General features: G+C 34.3%; 1 protein-coding gene across 4 annotated transcripts in view; it reads right to left on the reverse strand.

Annotated features, from left to right (window-relative positions):
- Positions 1–15,101, reverse strand: part of SMC5 (structural maintenance of chromosomes 5) — a 102,983-nt gene that overhangs the window by 45,994 nt on the left and 41,888 nt on the right. For 3 of the 4 annotated variants that reach the window (XM_032634784.1, XM_032634786.1, XM_032634788.1), the window contains 4 exons: positions 14,669–14,809; positions 13,115–13,276; positions 12,243–12,314; positions 238–493 (listed from right to left, as the gene is read on the reverse strand). In XM_032634784.1, the coding sequence (XP_032490675.1) occupies positions 238–493; positions 12,243–12,314; positions 13,115–13,276; positions 14,669–14,809 (631 nt within the window). The remainder of the gene's footprint in view (positions 1–237; positions 494–12,242; positions 12,315–13,114; positions 13,277–14,668; positions 14,810–15,101) is intronic. The other variant, XM_032634787.1, reaches the window with a different exon arrangement.

Here is a 15,101-nt window from a genome sequence, read left to right on the forward strand (position 1 = left end):
TTTTTAGAGAATTAAATCAACTGCCATAATCTGACATAAGACAATGGTCTGCTGCAGCAAATCATTACACAATAGATATAGGTAATTAAGACACTAAAATGGAAGAACTGAACTGAGCTTCCTCAACAAGCAGACATGAACACTTAGAGACATGATCAGGGGAAGAAGAAAGCCCATCAACAGAGACATATCTCCATTTTATAAACATGTCCTCACTGTAAGTTTAAAAAAACTTACTCTTCTTCTCCTTCTCTAGAGTTTCCCTCTCTCTACGCTTATCAATTATCTCGCCTTCACATAATGCCTTTTCATCTTGAACTCGTCTCAGATCATTTGTAATGGCATCAATTTGGGGTTGAAGGTTCTCACAGTTTTCTGTGGTCTTCAGTTCATTTTGCAAATCTTCTATCATTTTGCGGGTATTACTTATTCTCCTCTGTCGATCATGCTCTTCATTTTGTTTTACTGTTAAAGCCTGCTGAAGCTCCTCAATCTAATAAAACAAAAGCAGGTTAGCACTGGAGATTGTTTTTTCTCCTGGTTATTAGGCTTTTATAGTAAAACAGTTTTAAAAATGCAAACAGCCTAAGAACATGGGTTTTTTTCTCACTAAAAGGTATCCTATTAGAATTAAACTGTTACTCCTACCAGACCACCTGTCTCTTTATTTGTTCAGCAATACATTCCAAGTACCTAGGGCAGTGGTTAGCATATAGTTAGCATTCAGTAAATATTTGCTAAATAAACGAAATATTTATAAAGCCAATCAGCAGATTTCTAAATATTTATAGGAAGATTTCACATACTATACATCATAAAACTGAAAACAGTCACATGGTATACCACAGACTTTCAATAAACCAGCAATAGAAATGATGGTGAAGATTATGTCACCCTACTAGTTTAAAACCACAATAAACTATTTTCCTTCCATTAAATTATTTTCTACTAGCACTTCAAATTAGTATTTTGAGATTTTAATCCTCAATCTGTATGTTTATATTCAGGGTAAGTCATTAAAAAAAACCAGATCATGCAACTTACCAGTGGAATTTTTATCAAAACCATACATGGTCTACCTAAGACAGAGTTATGATTTTCTTCAAGACACAGATGCATACACCCAATGTATTTTTTGCAAAAATAGAATTTTGTGTTAAATTAGATAAGGTTAACATATCATATAATTTGCTTATTAGTTACCTTTCTTTCCAAGTCAAATTTACTCCCTCTTCCTCCCCATTATAAATGTATATATTTATGACATATTCAATATAGAAAATATGGAAAATATAGAAACTTAAAACAAATAAAAAACACCTAAAATCTTAAGGTCCTTAAACATTTACATTTTAATGCCAGCCTATATCCATCAATAGAGCATATACGTTTTAGCAAATGGCATTACTAAAAATTTATCGAGAGCAGTTTCTCATTACTTCCATGTCCTTGCAAAACAAAAATTTAATACCTGCATAATGTTCTTTTATATAGATATACCACATTTTATCCCATTCCCTACGGTTGGAAATTTGGGTTATAATCAATTTTCTTTTCTAAAAGTTTAGCTTTGACAGTGTCAAGATAATGAACTGAATACATGCCAAAATCTCCTCTCCTATAACAAACATGCAGAAGTGAAAGATAAAATATTATGTTTGAAAAAATTAACACTGTGTGTGTGTGTGACTGCAAATTAACAATGTTCAATGGGCCCAAAAGAAGCAGACAAGAAGCCACAGTGTTCAGCCAGGAAACCCATGGAGTCCAAGGCTTTTAGAAGAATAAACTGGCATGTCATGGGAGACAGAGAATTAAGAATCACCAAACACATGAGGAAGTCCAAGTCCATCAAAAAGGGACAAGAAATTTAACAAATATAACCTCTACAATCCCAGAAAAATAGAGACCACCAAGCTACCAAAAATCACTGGGCTGCTGAATAAATTTTATACCAAGAGGTCTTTGTCTGACATTGACCTCAAAAACTGAAAAGCAGCTTGATGGTCCCATGTCCTAGCTAAATTTTCTGAGTTCTAACTTTAACTCATTTGCCACCTTCATCTAAAAAACTACCATAACTAACTAATTCCATCACACCCATGTTTAGCTCAGGCACAGTAAGTCCAAGCCTCCTGGATCATGCATATTCGCTAGGATACCATCCCCATTACTGCTATCTTCAATTTCTCTGAATGTTCTCTCTTCTTGTTCTAGCTAAAACTTGGCTATTCCTGGAAGATACTTCTCCCTAGAGACCTTTCAAATGGTGACCTTTTCCTCCCATAATTCTTCAGAGTACTTCAGGACTCAGAAGTGGGGAGGGTGTCCTTATCAATCTCCACTGTACTACTTCCTCTGTTAATTGAGCCCCACTTCAGATCTTTGAAGTTCATATGATCAGACTTTAACACCCATTATCTTTGCTATCTTAACTACCCCCCTCAAAGTCTTTCCTCACCCTCTTCATTCACTGATGCCTTTAGCACCTGACTCACTGTCTTTCTCTCCATCATTATGCTGGCCATAATGGAACTCCAACATACATACAGAAAATCAGTCTAACTCTTTGGCCTCTGTGCTCCTTGACTTCTTCAACTGTCTTTTCCTAAACACCACCTCAGCCACCTTCTCCTACAGTTATATTAGATTATATCTATAGTTATATCTCTGACTAGATCATGTAGATCACCAAAAATCATACCACCTCTGAAAACTATTTCCACAATCCTACTCTTTGATCACCATCTCCTTTCCTTACATTTTCACTCACTATGGTCTTCCTACTGCAACTATCCTTTGACTGCACAGGGTCCTGTAATCCACTGACCCTACTATCTTTTCACAATCCACCATCCCCCTCATTCCTTTCCTTAACTGGCTGAGGTTCCACAACTCTAGAATCACTCCCTTGCAAAAGCCTCTTGACCCTCCACCATTCCTATCTCACATTAACAAGGAAAAAGCTTAGTCCTTATTAAACCTAAATAAATACGTTCTATTTATCTGTGTCTAAACAACTAAATTGGAGAAACTCTTGAAAACAGGTCTTACTTCAAATTTATGGCCACAAAAGTTAAAGAGGCACTCAGAACTCTCAGAAAAACCTACTACATTTTTCTAATAAATGTATGTTCTCATTCTGAGATGAATTCACATCTTTTCCTCCTTCCTCAATCTTATATTGCTAAAGGCTCTCTACTCACCCAGCTAATGACCCTGTCTCATATTTCATTAACAGCAGTGTTAAAGTCAGAGTACTCTCATCAGAGTACTTCTCCTCCTTTCAAAACCATCAACCTACCTCCATCTGTACTCACTCTGCTTTATCTTATACAATGTAAGGAGAGTTCTTATAGCTACCTAAATCTACCCCTCCAGGGCTAGTCCAAGCAGTGTTTCTCAAATTATTTATGGTGAAGAATCATTAAAATAATTCTAAGTAATCACAAGTCAACTTTTATCAAATACAGCTACAAAAAATTGCTAATAATCACTGTGGTCAATTAGCAATAATCAATTGCTAATAAAACAGTTTGGCAAGTCCTTCAAAAGTTATATGTACACTTATGATAGTCACTTCTAGGAAATTATCCAAAAGAAATGAGAGCATATGTTATATTACATAAGAACTTGTACAAGAATACTCATGGCATTTTTTGGTAATAGCCCTAAATCAGAAACAACCTAAATGTCCATCAACAGATGAATGGATAAACAAACTATGATCTCAAGAAAGTTGGAAAAAAAAAAAATCAAAGTGAACAAAGATAAAAATACAACATATCCGAATTTGCAGGACACAGGTAAAGGCAGTGATGAGAGGAAAACTTATAGCATTAAGTGCATACACACAAGAAAAGAGGAAAAGTCTCAAATCAATAATCTGAGCAGAACCTGGAAAAAGAGCAAAACAAACCCACATCAAGCAGCAGAAAGGAAGTAATAAAAATATGAACGACTTTAATGAAATTAGAAAAATAACAGAGAAAAGCCAATGAAACAAAGAGCTAGTTCTTTGTAAAAAACAATAAAATTAACACACCTCTAGCAAGAATGATCCCCACCCTCATACCCTACCAAAAAAAAAAGACAAAGTAGACACAAATTACCAACATCAGGAATGAAACAGGGTTAACATTATCACTACAGAATCTACTGACATCCAAAGGATAATAAGAGAATTTATGCACACATAAATTTAACAATTTAGACAAAATGGACCAATTCCTAAAAAAACCCACTAATTACCACAACTCAACCAATACGAAACAGATTATTTGAATTGCCCTGTAACTATTAAGTAAACTGAATTCATAATTTTAAAACTCCAAAAACAAATCTCCAGACCATGAGAGTGTTATTTGAGAATTATTCAGAATATATAAAGAAGAATTAACACAAATTCTACACAATCTCTTCCAAAACTGAGAATAGGAGGGAACACTTCCCAGTTCATTTTAAGAAGCTAGTTATTATCTTGATACCAAAAGCAGGCAAGTATGAAAAGAAAACCACAGAATATTGCTTCTGAAGATAGACACAAAAATCCTTTAAATGTTTGCTAACAGAATTCAACAATACGGAAAAGGAGTTATAAATTTATACAGCATTAACCAAGCAGGGTTTATTTCAGAAATGCAAGGTTGATTTGATATTCAAAAATCAATGTAATCCATCATCTTCACAAGCTAAAAATGAACATGTGCATGATCGTATCAATAGATATGCAGAAAATGCATCTGACAAAATCCAACACTCACTCATAATATTCTCAGAAACACAGGAATAGAGAACTTCCTGATCTATAAAAAACCCTACAGCTAACATTATACTTGATAGTGAAAAAATGAATGCTTTCCTCCTAAGACCAGGAACAAGGCAAGGATGTCCACTCTAACCATTCTTATTCAACACAGTGCTGGAACTTCTAGCCGGTGCAATAGGCAAGAAAGGAAATAAAGGGCATAAAAATCAGAATGGAAGAAATAAAGCTGTCTCCATCTGTAGATGACATGACTGCTTATAAAGAAACACCCCAAGTAAACCATTAAAAAAATATGGAACAGAGAAAAAGAAAAATCAAAAGAAAAACTTGGGTATAATCCAACAAAACATAGAGAACTTATACGCTGAAAACTACAAAATACTGATGGAAAAAAATCAAAGATCTAAATAAATGGAGACATACCGTGTTCACAGTTTGGAAGATTCAACATAGTAAAGATTTCAATTCTCCCCAAATTGACATATGTTTAATGCAAGTCCCATTAAAATCCTAGCAACATTTTCTGTAGATATAGAAAAGATTTGGCTGTCAACAGGAATGGCAAAGGAACTCTGAAAATCCTCTCCTCCAGAAAAGTAGTGAAAACATTGACAAAAATTATCAAAATTAACTCTTTCAGAACTCTGGAATTTAACCAAAGGCTTTTCAACAAGCCAGAGAGCATTTACTCAAGAAAAATGCTCGAATCTTGGTAAAAACAACAAGCTTTGTGGTGTTTTGAACATGCCCTATTCCTATTCCCCTCTCCTCAGTTCCTTGGCAGCCTTGAAAACCAACAGCCCACAGTCATAGTGAAATCAGCAGCCTAGGAGCTACGGGAGAGATCACAAAGCTAGAGAACTTTCACATTCTCAATCTCAGAGAACTACCATTATCTGATCTGTCTGGCAGTTTCCAGGAAAACCTTACTTGCAAAGTTTATCTCCATTTGACCTGACTCCATAGCTTGCACACTGCAAAAGACCCTTTTCCTTGGAGGAAGCTACCAAAAACAATCAGTGGCAATTGTTTAACAACAGAGCTGCCTGGTGTGAGATAACAGTGTGGCAAACAATAAGCTAACCAAAAAATTTAAAAGCAAAAGCTGGAGAATACGATGCCCGTAGGAAGTTTTGGTAGCTCCTGGGAATCTAGAAGGTCATATGCATGCTTGAATTAGGACTGTGCATGCCCAAGGCTGTATGCATGCCCTAGAAGAGCTGAGGAGGCCCTTATCTCTCACAACATTCTGTGCAAATAGGAAGTGAAAGCTGAAACAGAGTTGTAAACTAGCAGTGGAACTTAACCAACACTTTCAACAATTCAGGAAGTATTTGAGGACAGAATCTTGGTGGAAAGTGAAAACAATGCCTGGCTGAGTGGTGAAGGTGTGAACCGACATGCATTCAGAGACCCTCAACAAACACTGGGAGATATACTAGATTGGGAGACATTATAGTCATTTGAGAAAATACCTGTCCAATAATTAGCTGACCATTAACTAACTGAGCAGAGACTTCAGTAGTCACATATGACAAAGAAAACAGAATTCACAGAGTTAGGAAAGTAATTAAAAAAAAAACAAACAGTAACAACATCATCAGCAAACAAAAATAACACAAGCCTGGGTTAAAGGGGGACAACTGATTTCAGAGTTGCCACATCCGGCTATTTAAACTTTATAGTTTCAACAAAAAATTAAAACACAGTCAACAAAACAAGAAAGTATAACCCATACACAGGAAAAAACAGCAGTCAACAAAAAATGTCCCTGAGGAAGCCCAGAAATAGTTACAAAATAATGACTTTAAGACAGCTATTTTAAATATGTTCAATGAACTAAAGGAAAACATGTCTAAGGAAAAGAAAGTAAGAGAACAGTGTCTTATTGAATAGAGAATATCAATAAAGAGAGAAATTATAAAAAAAGAGTCAAGTAGAAATCCTCAGTTGAAAAGTTCAGTAACTGAAATAAAAGATTCACTAGTGGAGCTCAATGGCAGATTTGAACATGCAAAGCAAAGATTAAGTGAGCTTGAAGATAAGTCAATTGAAAGTATTCAGTCTGAGGAACAGAAAAAAAGAAAAAGAAATAGAATGTAGGACACCATTAAATATATCAAAATATGTGTAACAGGAGTCTCAGAAGGAGAGAAAAAAAAGAAAGCAGGAAGAATATCTGAAGAATAATGACCCTAAGCTTCCCAACTGTGATGAAGAACATTAATCTACACATCCAAGAAGCTCCATTAATTCCAAGCAGGATAAACCAAAGGTGACTCACATCTAGAAATTACATAGTTAACTGCTGAAAAGAAAAGGAGAGAATTTTGAAAGCAAGAAAGAAGTAACTCATCATGTACAAGGGATCCTCAATAAGATTAATAGCTGATTCCTCATCAAAAACCATGGAGGTCAGAAGGCAGTGGATGTTATATTCAAAGTACTGAAAGAAAACCAAGAATTCTATACCCAGCAAAACTATCCCTCCAAAAGAAAGAAAACTTAAGACATTCTCAGATAAACAAATATTGGTAGAATTCATCATTAGCAGACCTGCCCTACAAGAAATACTAATGCAAGTCTTTCAGAATGAAATGAAAGGACACTAGACAGTAACTTGAAACTACACAAAGAAATAAAGAGCACCAGTAAAGGTAACTACATATGTAAATAAGAGACAGTAAAAATGTATCTGTTGTTTGTAACTCTTCTTTTCTCCTATCTGATATAAAAGACAACTGTTGTGGTATAATAAAAAATATATATTTGGTTTTTTGTCCCCAGTTCCTGGCTCAGAGGTCTTAAAAACCTTAGAATTTCCTGAGTGACAGAAGTGTCTTTTGTTATTCACACTAAGTCCCTTTTGCAGATACCTGATTTTATGCTAATAAGACGACTCTTGGCAGGGTCCCTATACAGCTTCAGAATAGAGACAGATTACCAGAAGAACCAACCACATAATTAAGGGGTTGGAGCTTTCAGCCTCACCCCCTGCCCTCAAGGAGTAGAGAGAGGCTGGAGATTGACCTCACTCACCAACAGCCAATAATTTAATCAATCATATCCAGGTAATGAAACTCAATAAAACTCTTGAACAACATGGTTATGGAGCTTCTGGGTTAGTGAACATGTCCATATGCTGGGAAGATGGTGCACCCAGAATGGGATTAGAAGCTCTGCACCACTCTAACCCCCCATACCTTGTGCTACGCACCTCTTTCATTTGGCTGTTCCTGAGTTGTATCCTTTATAATAAACAGGTAATTGTTAAGTGTAACATCTTCCTGTATTCTGTGAGTCGTTCTAGCAAATACTGAACCTGAAGTTGGCGGTGGAGCGGGGTTGTGGGAATCCCTGAATTTGTAGCAAAGTCAGAGAGAAGAGTAGGAAATCTGAGGTCTGGGGAATTGAGACTGGCATGTAAAGCCAGGACTATCTTGTGAGACTGAGCCATGAAATTGTAGAATCTGCTTTAATTCCAAGCAGTTAGTATCAGAACTGAATTGAACTTTAGGACACAAAGTTGGTGTCAGAGAATCACGCAATTATTGCCACAAAAATGAAACTATATAAATAATTATAAAACTACGTTGATAGGCTTATAATGATTAAAAATATAACTGGTATGACAATAACACAAAGGAAGGAGAAGGGAATGGAGCTATATGGGAACAAAGTTTGTATACTACTCAAGTTCATATTAATATGAAATAGATTATCATAAATTAAGATGTTATTTATAATTCTAAAGGCAGTCACTAAAACAATAGCTCAAAAAATACACAGCAAAAGAACAAGGGAATTAAAATGGTACAATAGAAAATATTTAACACAAGAGTAGCCCCTGCTCGCCGCAATTAGAGAAAGCCTACACACAGCAATGAAGACCCAACACAGCCAAAAATAAATAAATGCACAAATAAATAGAATATATGAAATACTGTTTCTCTATGGCTTAAAAACTTTCAAAGCCTTCTTATAGTTTCTCACTGCATTTACAATCAAATTCAAATTGCTTTCTTTTTTCTTCAAGGGTCTACCTAACATAGTCTCTGGCTACTTCTCATATCTGCTACTTTTCAGGAACAATACACTTGTCCCCTGGTATCCTCAGAGGGTTAGTTCCAGCACCTCTCCATTCCCCCCACCGTCTACAGCTACCAATATCCACAGATGCTCAAGTCTCTTACATAAAATAGCATAGTATTTGCATACAACCTACACACATCATTAGTATGGGATGCAAAGGTACATCATTATTGTGGTTTTAAAGCTGTACGTAAGACATACTTTGTTTTTACTGTATGCTTTTACTGAGTGATCTATTCCCCATCCCAAAGCAAACATGAAAAAAAATTACATTAAATGTAAAAAATAAAAATAAAATCATCTCTAGTACAATGTAAATGCTATGCAAAAAGTTGCTGGTGTATAACAAATTCAAGTTTGGTTTTTGGAACTTTCTGGAATATTTTTTTTCCTAAATATTTTTGCTTAGTGGTTGGTTGAATCCACGAATGCAAAATCCATGGACATGGAGGGCCAACTACATTAGACCCAAGAAGACACTGAGGCAGACTGTCAAAGTGCTAAGGAAAAAAAAATTTGTAATTTAGAATCCAATATCCAGCCATATTAATATTCCATAGTGACTGCAAAGAAGATAGTTTGCAACATACAGGGACTCAGAAAGTTTATCACCCAAAGAACATCTCTAAAACACCTACAGAAGATAGCCAGTAAGAAAAAACCCCCCAAAATTCCTACCTCTTCAAAAGAAAGAATCATAAGAAGTGTAATATAAACAGAAACATGATCAAATAAGCCAATAAATATATTATTAAGTCTAAATAAATACAGATAGTAGAAAATAACATCTTAAATAACTGACAAGTAAAATTTCTGATGACACTGGCATGAAGAGGAGGAAAAAGAAATAAAAGCTTGCTAAGATTCTGATCTTAATTAAGTAGAATGAAAATACTGATTAACTTTTTTTATTAAGAAAAATATGTTATTTAAACTTTAAGAGTAATCAGTAGAATAGGCTTAGAATATATAACTTTAGGGAAAAAAATGGAAAAAGAAATCCTTGAGCAACAGAATGTAGAAAGGGGAATAGGAAGAATCAAACAAAAAGCATAGGAAGTAGAAAACAATGGTAAATGTGAACTGGTTAAACTCCTTTACTGTATGAAAAAGTGTCTCTCACACCAAACTGAAAAAATTACAAAGCAAAACCCAGTATATGTTATTTATAGCAGATAAAATAAAAACATGATGCAGAAAGAACAAACAATAAAGCTTTAAAATCTAGAAAGCAAGAACTAATACAATTACAAGGAAAAATAGACAAATCTACATTCACAGAAGGTACTGATACTTTAAAATGGATGTCAGGTTGGTAAGAAAAAAAAATAAGTAGAACATTTGCATAGTTATAGTAAGCTTGATATATATATAGCTATATATCTATATTTATATGTATAAAAAAATCCCTGAAGACAGAATACATTCTTTATGAATGTATGAAGAACACATACAAAACCAAATATAAAAGTCCAAAAGAGGTTTCCAAAAATTCTAAAATAAAGTCATAAAGGCCACATTTATTAATCATAAAGCAATATAACTGGAACTACACATTTTTTAATAAGCTTAAAAATTCCATATCCAAGTAAACTGAAACAGTAAGAACTCCTATGTAAGCTTAAACAAAAACATTTAAATGAGAATTATAAAATCTTAAACAGAAAAGCAGTACATATCACACATATGAAATGTATAACCAAATGATAACCAGAAAAAAATTTATACCCTAAAATGTATTAAAAATTAAGAAAGGCTAAAAATTCAAGAACTTACAAAAGTGACAAACTGGCAATTATGATAAGGGAAAAAAAGAAAACATTGGTTTTAGGAGTACTAAACCACTTAAAAGGTTGGCATAACACTAAAAAAAACCAGTTAAGGATGGAATAAAATAAAATTTTAGGTCAATCTCAGATGGTGCAAAACAATCCTAAAAAGAAGATTTTCTATTTGAATCCAGGAACATATTAAAATACCAAGTAAGATTTATGACAAAATGCAAGGACGGTTCAATGTTAGACAACCTATCAACCTAGTATTCCCGTTTGGGGTTTTAAAGGTGAATCTTTGTGCCTTTTTCCTTCTAAACTCTAACAAAATAACAGAAACGGAGCAAAAAGGGCTCAATCTCACAAGGACAAAAGGAGTAAGGGAGGAGACATCAATAACTGGAGATTTCAATAAATACTCAGAAGAGTAAATGTAGTAGAGGGACAACTAATTTAGCAGCCTATTATAGGAACCACAGTGTAAAGGGTGAGTGAAAGAGAAAGAAACAAGAAAAGAACTGACTCTTCTTAAAAAAAAATATCCTGGAGACTCTTAGAACTAGGAAATGTCAAGTAAAAAGACATTACATATTAAGTAAGATTTTTATGGAAAATGTTATTTTACATTGGGGAAAGTAGAGTGTGGCACTGGGAGCTACTTCTGAGTTCTGCAAGTCGTTTAATTTTGTGGAGTCTCTATTTCTCTACCGGGTATTTGGATACAATGGTGACTGCCCTGCACATACTTTAGAGGGATTTAGAGAAAGGAGATTTTGCTATAAATACATTATTGTTGAGCCTTCCAAAGTAAATTAAAAAAAAAAAAAAGAGAGAAAGACACACACACCCCACATAGAGAATTACCCCTACCAACCCTACACTACCCTCCTACCCCAATGCCTTCACACCACCTCTATGCACACACCTTGAGCACTAGTGCTAGCAAGCAAGCTTCTGTCATGAAAATGTGAGGTTTATTCTCTGGAGAAGTTAAATGAGAGAGGATTGGAACTTGAAGATAAAGGCATAGGAAAAGGGGTAAGGCTGACAACTGAGAGATTAACATCATGCTTTAAACACCAGGAATGCTTCAAGACATGCATCTATCCCTAAGAAAGGTAATACAAACTTTAGTTTCTGAATGGTCCTGGAGAACAGAACCCCAAATACATTTCGGGATCTGTTAGCTAAAAAGCCCACTTTCTTGCCCAATTATCCTAAAATAATTTTGTCATCAAGTCCCATCCATGCACAATGAATTTATAATCAGCTTTTTTAATACCCAACTCTTAATATAAACAAACAGAATAAATCCCTTATAATTTCTGCTGTTAAGATAACTAAATCCAACTTTACCATCACCCTATTAAATACATATCTATTGCACCCTATAATGCATATCTATGAGTAGTTTAGAGCCATTTTCCCCATTTATCTTCTGTGCAAGTGCTATACTTCCAAAGCTTAGTTCCCCTCACAGATTAAGATAAGAAATAGAGAATGAGGAGGATCTCAGACAATTCCCAAACAAGAAGGTGTCTCATAATCTACACCTGAACACAAAAGTTAGGGCAAATTAACATAACAAAAATTTCAATACAAGATCTTACATGTTTATCTTTCCTTTCTATAACATCTTGCTTTTGTTTGCATTTTTGAGATGTCTCCTTAATATCTGTTGCCTGTAAGATTGAACCAGAAGAGGGGAAGTTAGTTAAAAATTCAAGCAAGGCAATTATGTGACCCCACTCATCCAAATATTAAGTTGCTATTTAAGTTTACCCACAGTGATTTTCCATGATTTCTTTCCAACTAAATTCATAATTATCACCCAAAATACCAACAATTATTTGAAAATCTATGAAAGGTTATTCCTATAGATATTAAAAATAGCTGCAGCAATATGCATACATATGTTTCTGTATCTCTTCACATTTATTTCCTCATGTTATTTTATCCTAGAAACGATTATATAGAATTGCAGGGTCCATTCTCAAAACAATATCTGACGCCAAAATCTCACCTAAAGGTTAAAAGCCATGATCACAAAAAATTTTAATTTACATTTTCAAAATATCAAGAATATTCCATAGGCCATTATATTATTTATTCCAAGAAACATCAGGATTTTTATATTACATTCCTCCAAAAGGGCATATAGTTACAAAGCATGTATAATAAAGTCACAAAAGGAGTTAAACGTTTCTAGGAATACTACTCTGAATCCTCCTGTTATTAAAACAATAACATTTCATTTTTCTCTTTTTATGTCTTGGAATTTCTATAGAGTAGCAAGCTCCTATAAAGTAGCAAGTGATGATTAGGACCTTGAAAGACCTGTGGTAGTAGAATTCCTAGTAAAAGAACTTAAGGAACTAAAGTTAACAAGTAAATCTACAAAGCATTTTAAAAGACCTGCAAAATATTTTTTGTATTTGCTAAAATAAAATACAGGAAATCCAAAATTGAGCCAGAAAAGTACCTTCTCTTTGATTCGAGCCTCCAAAGTGTGACGCTGCCTTTCAATTTCTTCAATGCGTTGTGTTATAGGAATCTGCCCTTCTTTAAGTTTTCTGACCTCATCCTTCGCTCGGTCCCGAGCTAGTTTTACTTCTTCATAGTCCTGACGAACATTTTCATATTCCTTGTAATGAATTGAAGAAAGAGAAGTTAATGCACTCCTAGCTTAAAGTAACACAAATACAAAAATCAAGGTACAGGCAGAAACCAAATCTATGAAAAAGACGGTTTTGAATCCCTTTGGCAGGTCTATTAATAAAAAATTTGCCCTCTGAAACAACTTCAGAAATAGTAAATACCAACATAATGATTAACTCAGTGATACTCACTGAGCACTTGTCTCTATCACTAGGCCAGACTCTCTGTCTTCCATCCCTTCCTGTTATTGAAATTTACATCCTAATGGCTTCTAACAGTAGGACCTCCTCTAGTCTCTCAATAAAGAAGGCATTCAAAAACATATAAAGAACCAAAAGAAACTCAGTTATGAAAAATAAAAATGAAAAAACAAAAGTAAAATGGCTCAAGAGAAAAGCAAAATGTAGCAACCAGGTGAAAATGATGCTTGTCACGTCACAGGAATTAATAAATATTTGCTAAAAAAAATTAAGGGGAGTGCTAAGAGAGCATATAGTAAGAATGAATGGGATGAAGAAAGGTAAGAAAAGAATACAAATAAACATTAGAGTAAACCAAAAAAAGGAAAAAATGAAAAAAGATTGAAATCAATCTTGAAAGAAAAGGGAGAAATCAAAAGACTTCAAAAGACAAATATAAAGCAGGTGCAAGAATAATAATGGACATAGGATAAACCTAATCAAAATGAGCTGAAGGAAGAAAAAAGTTTAAGAAAATGGAATTATGGGAAAGGATAGGGTGAAGCAGGGGTGGTGGGGTTAGGGTGGGTGGGAGAAGTTCAGAAATAAAGCCACATATTTCTCCAATCTAATAATTATTTCCATCCTAGCCTTAAAAACATTATTAAACTTTCTTATTTTGTTTCACCCACTGAAAAGTAATGTATAGAGGGAAATGAATCTTTGGCCCAAACTGTGGTTTTAGACAGTATACATCACAGAGTGACTAAAAACAGTAGTTTCAGTAAGCTTATGAAGCATAATGAGTAGAAGATTACAATTAATATCCTTCAGCTTTCTCTGTAGCTGAAGCTGATATTAGTAGCACACTCAAAGTAAATTCTCAGTGACCTGAGGACACTCAAAGATTTAATTTTTACATATGTAAACATTTTAGCTCATTAACATTTTATAAAACAAAACTATCTGTTGACTCAAATCTGGAAAAATTAAGGACACAGACTTCATCAACATGCAATAACAACACAGCACACAGTTATATAATAACACAAAGAAAGAGATAAATGTTACTATGTATGATATACAAAGCAAAAATGAACAACAGCACCTAATTTGAATACACAGCAATTAGTGCCTTCTTTATAACTTTTCTCCTAATTAAAGAATCACTATTTTCACCTTTAATAACTCACACTTACCACCCATGGCCTTTTTGCTTCAAGCATCTCAATCAAATCTAAATGTCGCTTACGTTCATAGAACCTCTCCACATCTTGTTTATATCTTTCATTCCTCTGAATCATCTTCTCTAGATATTCAGTTTTCTCTTTGCATGAGGTCTAAAATAAATATTTATTTAACAATTAGTTTAACTGAAGAAAGACAAAAGGTCAAAGCTTTTAATAATGAAAAATGTACAGTGCTAACAAAATTTCACAATAAATGATTCCGTAGGAGTTCTTAAGAACTGTGTGAAACTAATGTGCACACCTGAATTCTGGTCTAGGTTCTACTATTTATTAATTATGGGACTGTGAGGAAGCCCTGCCACATCTCTAAGCCTGGATTCTTCTTGCCTAAAGAGAAGAGAGGTATCTGCCCCATTCACCTCAACGGTGGAAGCAACTCAAC

This window comes from Phocoena sinus, chromosome 6, assembly GCF_008692025.1.
Source record: "Phocoena sinus isolate mPhoSin1 chromosome 6, mPhoSin1.pri, whole genome shotgun sequence".
NCBI classification, from domain to species: domain Eukaryota; kingdom Metazoa; phylum Chordata; class Mammalia; order Artiodactyla; family Phocoenidae; genus Phocoena; species Phocoena sinus.